The 7,797-nt window shown below is 29.4% G+C and overlaps 1 protein-coding gene across 2 annotated transcripts in view; it reads left to right on the forward strand.

The window, feature by feature from the left end:
• LOC108687751 (protein son of sevenless-like) overlaps positions 1–7,325 on the forward strand; it is a 10,246-nt gene extending 2,921 nt beyond the window's left edge. The window contains exons 1-17 of one of the 2 annotated variants that reach the window (XM_018193691.1): positions 416–446; positions 913–1,062; positions 1,144–1,352; positions 1,424–1,607; positions 1,681–1,927; positions 2,022–2,255; positions 2,334–2,697; positions 2,767–2,956; positions 3,039–3,275; positions 3,372–3,527; positions 3,628–3,810; positions 3,887–4,004; positions 4,106–4,392; positions 4,468–4,690; positions 6,220–6,521; positions 6,850–7,072; positions 7,137–7,325. In XM_018193691.1, the coding sequence (XP_018049180.1) occupies positions 919–1,062; positions 1,144–1,352; positions 1,424–1,607; positions 1,681–1,927; positions 2,022–2,255; positions 2,334–2,697; positions 2,767–2,956; positions 3,039–3,275; positions 3,372–3,527; positions 3,628–3,810; positions 3,887–4,004; positions 4,106–4,392; positions 4,468–4,690; positions 6,220–6,521; positions 6,850–7,072; positions 7,137–7,228 (3,393 nt within the window). In that variant the 5' untranslated portion in view covers positions 416–446; positions 913–918 and the 3' untranslated portion in view covers positions 7,229–7,325. Of the gene's footprint in view, positions 1–415; positions 447–912; positions 1,063–1,143; positions 1,353–1,423; positions 1,608–1,680; positions 1,928–2,021; positions 2,256–2,333; positions 2,698–2,766; positions 2,957–3,038; positions 3,276–3,371; positions 3,528–3,627; positions 3,811–3,886; positions 4,005–4,105; positions 4,393–4,467; positions 4,691–6,219; positions 6,522–6,849; positions 7,073–7,136 lie in introns of those variants that run through there. The other variant, XM_018193690.1, reaches the window with a different exon arrangement.
• Positions 7,326–7,797: the final 472 nt, after the last annotated feature.

Genomic DNA, 7,797 nt, shown 5'->3' on the forward strand with positions numbered 1-7,797 from the left:
TTTGATTATATTTTTCTAATTTGTGAACATTAGAATAAATGCCTAGAGGAATCATTAGAGGAAATATTTAAAAACAGAGTTAAATCTTAAAAATTTTTGATAAATAATACTGGTGATACTAATAATCTTGATGATCTAGTTATTATTTTGTGCGTAAAGATCTTTTTATGCATTAGATCTGTTTTCTGTGGCTGAACTAGTGTACACTTAAAATGAGATGTATGTTTGATATTTGTCTAAAGCGAGAAAAAGAGTTCTAGTGCAGGAACAGAAAACAAACTACTCGTGTATTTCGTTCCTGTCAATTCTCTAAAAATATGTAACTCAACTTGTTTAACATATCTCGCTTGTTTAAAAAACTTGCTTGTTAATATATTTATTTTATACATGTGCAGAATATTTATATCTTAGCGTCAACATCAAACGTTAGAGCAAATTAAACATCAGTAAGCTTTCTCTTAAACTTTTTCATATTTCTCCCCTTTTTATAGCTAATTGTAGAAGAAATATAATTTATTCAAATTGCGTATATTCTCTATGTGTTTTCATTTCTTTTAAGTAGAGAATTAATATAATAAATCATTTTTTTTATACGAGTATTATTATTTATACTATGTTTATGCTAATTATTGTAGCATGCGTTTAATAATATTTATGTGAATCGTAAATATATTGACAGAAAATATTTTAACAGTACATACAAATTTTTATAGAAAATTTTAATGATTTTTAAAATCTTTTTTAAACTTCTGTGTTTTTATAGTGGCTATTTTTGTTATTGGTAAAAATAATGATAAATATTCTAACTATTAAATATTTTATTTATTATTTCTTCTCTTGATATTGATGTTTAAGAGTATAGTTAAAGAGTAAAAATAACGGAATAATTATTCGTAATAATGATATTTATAGGTACTGATGGACATGTTTTATCAAGATGATTGTACGGAAGGTCAGCAAAGTAGTTTGGGCACAGTTGTTTCGCAGACTTATGAAGAGTCTGTTCGAGATCTCATTCATGATGAACGACATTATATTCGTGATTTACATATGATTATCAAGGTAATATATATCATAAATATTGTGTTAAAGAATATTGAAATTTTATGGAAAAAGAATAAAAAAATTATTTTTTATTATTAGGTATTTCGTGAAGAAATTGCGAAGTTATCGCAAGATAAGAGCGAACTTGAGACGCTTTTCAGTAATATTATGGATATTTATGAAGTTACTATGACATTACTCGGCAGTTTGGAAGATATAATGGAAATTACGGAAGAGAAGCAAACACCTACGGTTGGTTCGTGCTTTGAAGAATTAGCAGAGGCAGCAGAGTTTGATGTTTATATAAGGTATATTTATTATATTTATTATATTATGTAATATACATATATTGTAAAATTCTAATTAATTATATTGTTAGATATGCAAAAGACATTAATAGTTCAGCTAGTCGGGAAGTTTTAACAAATTTATTGTCAAGACCGGAAGCTAGTACAGCTTTGCGAGCAGCAGGCCATGGTTTTAAGGAGGCTGTTAAATATTATCTGCCAAAACTATTATTGCAACCTATATGGCATTGCTTCCTGTATTTTGATTATATAAAGGTAGCTTTACATTTATTGCGTATATATAGAATTATTTCTGCAATAATCTACTTTATGTATTTAAAAATCTTAGGTTTTACACAAACGCACACCTAATACAGAAGATAGTGAAACTCTGGAACAGGTGCAAGGTTTATTAAGACCATTACAAATGGAATTAATGCAATCTGTTGCAAGTCTTCCGAAAAAGGATAAAGGCTTACGAATGCAGAGCAGGGCAAGGAGACAAGCGGCACTAGAGAAAACTAGTGAACTACAAAAGACTGTAGATGGTTGGGATCAGCGAGATATCGGGCAGTGTTGCAATGAATTTATTAGAGGTAATAAAGAAATAATAACAAATACATCTTTTTATTTCTCGATACTCGAGCATTTCTTTCAATTGTTGATTATATATTGATAATGTTTGTACAGAGGATACATTGAAAAAGGTGGCTAGTAATGGACGGAGATTAACAGAAAGAAAAGCCTTGTTATTCGATGGTTTACTCGTATTGTGTAAACCAACTGGTAGTAAAAGAGTCAGTGTTACTGTTGCAGCAGGTATTGTTGCAGTCGGTGGACATTCGACTCATCAAGGTGAACTTCGATTGAAAGAGAGACTTTTTATTAGAAAAGTCGATATTATTGATAGAGAAGATACCGAAGGTAAACTCATGTATAATTTTATTATAATTTTGTATTATATTTGTAATTTTTCACATTATAATTAAAATATCTTTATAGAATTAAAAAATGCTTTTGAAATTGCACCAAGGGACCATCCTAATGTTATTCTTGTTGCCAAATCTGTCGAAGATAAGAATAATTGGATGGCAGATTTAGTGATGTTGAATACAAAAAGTATGTTAGAAAGAACTTTAGATAGTATCCTCTTGGATGAGGAAAGAAAGCACCCATTGAGGCTACCTCCATCTCATTTGTATAAATTTGCTGAACAAGACAGTCCAGAAAATATTGTTTTGGAGGCTAGGGAAAATGGTGGTGTTCCCTTGATTAAAGGCGCAACTTTGATAAAATTAGTAGAAAGATTAACTTATCATATATATGCTGATCCAGCTTTTGTAAGAACATTCCTTACTACTTACAGGCAAGTAGAAATAGCGTATAATTCCTTCTTTCTATGTGATAAATTATTCATTAATGATTTATTTTATAGGAGTTTTTGCTCTCCTCAAGAATTATTAGCATTGCTAATAGAAAGATTCGATATACCAGATCCTTCATTAGTCTATGGAGAAGAAGAAAAACCTTCTGTATGTAAGACAGTCAGAGAAGATTGGAAAAGATATAGGAAAGAATTTTGTCAGCCAGTACAGTTTAGAGTTTTGAACGTTTTAAGACATTGGGTTAGTATAACATTTTCTAATTTCTGCTTACAAATTCTCTTAAAATTATTTAAAATTTTATTTTTTACATGAATTTTTTTAGGTGGACCATCATTTTTACGATTTTGAACGTGATAGAAATCTTTTGGAAAGATTACAATTGTTTTTGGATACAGTTAGTGGTAAGTCTATGCGGAAGTGGGTTGATTCAGTAATAAAAATTGTGCAAAGAAAATGCGAACCGTCAGAACAACGACCTATCACATTTAGTTTTGAACGATCTCCTCCATCAATTGAATGGCATCTTAAAGTTCCTGAGGATGAATATGGAATACTTACGGTATATATATATATATATATATATATACATATTTTTGCCCTTAATTTTTTAATATTAATTATCGAAATATATAAAAATAACTTATATTAATTACAGTTACATCCTATCGAATTAGCAAGACAGTTGACTCTATTAGAGTTTGAGTTGTATAAAACAGTAAAGCCTTCCGAATTAGTTGGATCTGTATGGACAAAAAAGGATAAAGAAAAGACATCACCGAATTTGCTGAAAATGATTAAGCATACAACAAATGTAAGCTTTTATTTTAATTAAATCATTGTAAATATATTGTGAGGTAAAAAATATTTATTGTTTTATATCACATTAATTTGATTTCTACACGGTTTGTTAGTTCACAAGATGGTTAGAAAAGACAATAGTAGAGGCTGAAAATTTTGACGAGAGAGTAGCCATTGTATCACGTGCAATCGAAATAATGATGGTGCTGCAAGATCTCAATAATTTTAACGGTGTTCTGGCCATTATCAGTGCCATGGGATCCGCTTCGGTTTTTAGATTAAAATTTACATTTCAAGTACGTCCAATTTATAACACATAAGTAAAATCAAATTTCTTGTATCAAATGTTTTTTTACACTTTTATTTTTACAGCAATTAAATGCACGATTAGAAAAAGCGTTGGAAGAAGCACGAGAGCTTAACAATGACCATTTTCGAAAATATCAAGAGAAACTGAGATCTATTAATCCACCTTGCGTACCATTCTTTGGTAAGTCATCATACAAAACGTAAATAAAAATATTCTTTATTATTAAAAAATATATTAAAAATCATAAAAATTATAAAAATGACACTTTTCTCCATTCTTAGGAATGTACTTGACTAATATTCTGCATATTGAAGAAGGAAATTCAGATTATTTACCAGGCACGGAGCTAATTAATTTTAGCAAACGCAGAAAAGTAGCGGAAATAACTGGTGAAATACAACAGTATCAGAATCAACCCTATTGTCTTTCAGTGGAGCTTAAAATAAGACAATTTCTTGAAAACCTGTGTCCTTTTGATCCCAATATGAAAGATGCGGATATAAGCAATTATTTGTATAATAAAAGTTTAGAAATAGAACCAAGAGGATGTAGGCAGCCTCCACGATTCGTAAGTTTCTTTTAATATTCTGATAGTGTAAAAAAAATTGTTAGTTTTTTATATTTTCTTAAATTTTTGCAACAGCCGCGTAAATGGCCAGAATTGAATCTGAAATCGCCAGGAATTAAAGCTAGAACCGGAAGATTACCAGCTCCATTACACGTGGTAACATCCAACATAAGATTACATGATTCTTCAGCGGACACGCTTTCCCACGAATTACCAGAAACACCTCCACATGGACCACAACTCACCACAGTTCCACATATAGGGGACCACAGCGTTTTTGCGCCTGTTATGTTTCCTAGTATGTATCTATATTTAAATCATTATTAACAATAATTATTATAAAATTTAAACAAAAGTTATTAGAAGTGAATCGATAACATAAAACATAAATAAAAAGGAGCATATACATACAATGTTGAAAAACATAAGAAGTTTTTTCGCAAAAATCATATAATATATTTAAAATTTTACATGTAAACTTTTGGCTGTGATCATTATCAGTATAATAAAGAAAATGTAAAATATTAAATACTTAAATTGCGCATTAAGATGTCAAAGAGTGAAAATTAATTATGTTTTCTTGATTTTTTTGACAATGAGATTTAAACTTTCTTGATGCTTGTATGTTAAACACGGGATTATTAAATTCTAATAAAACAAATTTCTATAAGTTGTTATCATTCAATTAATTCGTTCAGAGTTGTTCAGAGAGAGAATTACTTATAAAAAACTTACTCGTTTCCACAACTATCAAATGTAATGTTATAATGCGAAAAACTTACTCGTTTCCACAACTATCAAATGTAACGTTATTTGGTATGAAGAATATTAGTTTAATTGAAAAAATTTTTTAATCCGATAGTAAGATTGCTACGTACAAAGTTCGTGTAATTACAATAATATTGTTAGCAATTTTTGACAGTATTTATATGTATTGAAGGAAAAGGAGAGGGAAATTGATAGGTGGGATACATTGGTGAAGTGGAATTATTTTTTAATTATAGGTATAAAAATTTCAGGAAAGCTCAATGTATCACTTTATTAGTTTAATCTTGATTCTTGCTTCTTTATATATCATTTCTGAAATCATTCTTTGTTAATATGATATTTCTGAATATAATATGATATTTCTATAATTTTTGTGTTGTCCCAATCAATTTTGTGATCGTGTTCTAGCTGGTGCTGGGAAACTACAGATATTATATTAGAAGGTTTTTTTATGTTCGGCTTTGTGTTCTTTCAAATGTGTGTTAAGTTTCCGTTTAATTTGACTAACATAAGAAGCATTACAATCAACAATTAATTTGACAAACAACATGTGAATGTTCTTCTTTTTTAATTCGATCTTTTCCAATTTTGATGAAATGATTTAAAGAGTTCAACGGTTTATATGTAATATTAAAATTAAATTTATGTATTATGGTTTTAAATGTTTTTCTGAAATATTTTTGAAATATGGAATAATAAAAAACTTCCTATTTTCCATGGAATCAGAAATGACAGTATCATTAAAATTTTGATATTATCAAAATTATTAAGTGACGCTTTTATTCTATTGTTGATAGTAAAAAAGAGAAATTCTAATGGATAACCATTAATTAAGAAAGTATTGATTAAAGAATAAATATTTCTTTCATGAAATTTAGAATGTAAGGAATAAAATTCTGTCTAGTTGTCCAATAACTACACCTTTCTTATGTTCGATCGGATGATTAGAATTAAAGTTTAAGTACCTATCAGAATTTGTAGGTTTTTTATAATTATTAAAAATAATCGTTTTTATAATTTTCAAAAATAATTATTATATAACTCGTCGTCTTTCTATAGCTGCGCCACTTCCGGCATCACCTAGTCCATCTGTCAGCATGTCGGCGCTTTCGATTGCTTCGTCGAGTAGTCCTCAATCGCCTGGTCCTTTCTTTACTCATCAAAGTAATCATTTCATCTTTAATACCAGCACTATAAACATGATAAGTGCTCCAACGTGTCTACCGTTACCAGGTGGAAGCCCCAGTGCAATACCAACGCCGTCGTCGCCCGATATACCTCCTAACCAATCTCCACCACCTCTACCACCTAGAATACCATCTAAACGACGAGAAAATTCATGTAGCGAATCACCACAACAAGTAAGATTTTAAGATTACTAAGATTCATCTAGGTTAAAAGTTTTTAAATCATATTATTGCTCGAATTTAATAAAATATCCTTATGAAATTTAAAAATATTGTGAATTTAAATTTTCTCTGAAAAAATGTCTCTAAAGAAAATTTTTTTAAATTTTATTCAATATCTATATTTACCAATTTTTTTATTACGTGTCATATTGGAAGATATCAGATTTTCAAACTTATATTACTTTAAAATAGAAATATTTTGCATTGAACTTCATAACAAATAGGACAATATGTTATTGTAATTTTCTTCGAAAAAGTGAAAAATTTGCTTCAAATGTAGGTAAAACAAGTTCCAAACAGACCAATTCTTCCTCCGAGAGATGATATCTCGCCACCGCCGTTACCACCACGACTACCAGCAACTCTAAATCCAAGTAGTTCGGCATTACTGACGCGCCGAAATTCTACGTTAGAAAATACAGGCTGTACTGTCGTTCATTCACGGAGACATATGTCTTTCAATAGCCCTAGCCCTACAAAACTTCCACCAACACAGCCTAACGGTGAGATATTATATCTGTTCGCAAATTTATAATGGATATTTATTTTTATATTATTATGTCTCAGGATCAGTGACACCGAAGTTACCACCAAAACCTTTACCTGGACGTCCACCTACTACCATGTTTAATTTCAGCGCTCCTCCCGGACCTAGCTAAGTGTTGCCTTTTCCAGTTTTATTTTTTTATCTTGTTGAAAGAAACATTTTCAGTCGCAGCTTAGTCGATTCGGTAAGTAAAGCTGAAATCTTTCTTATCGCACAAATTATTAAAAGAATAATGTCTATAATAAATCGATGGATTTCAAATAAAAAATAATTAAATGAAAAGAATGTCAAAAATATAATATTATAAGTGATGATTGACAATTCTCTGGATAAATTTTTAAGTGTGTTGTTTGCAATAGTGCTTTGTATTCATCATATTTTATGATCTTACTGAATAGACTATGCTCAGTATCTGTTACCTGTATGGCTTCCTTCCTTTAAATCCCCTTCTCTCCTTTAAATACAACTGTGATATAGTTTTCATTAAAAAAATATGTTAATGTAATTATATATAAACATAGATTTTAAAATAATAGACGTAAGAGAGAAAGTAATGTGTATCGAAATGAACATATATACAAAACATGTATACATATATATAAATATATATGTGTGTATATACTATTATTGAAAAAATATCAAGAAAAGAGCGTATATGAAATATATATAGGGAAAGAAATA

The sequence above is a fragment of the Atta colombica genome, unplaced genomic scaffold (assembly GCF_001594045.1).
Source record: "Atta colombica isolate Treedump-2 unplaced genomic scaffold, Acol1.0 scaffold216, whole genome shotgun sequence".
Taxonomy (NCBI): domain Eukaryota; kingdom Metazoa; phylum Arthropoda; class Insecta; order Hymenoptera; family Formicidae; genus Atta; species Atta colombica.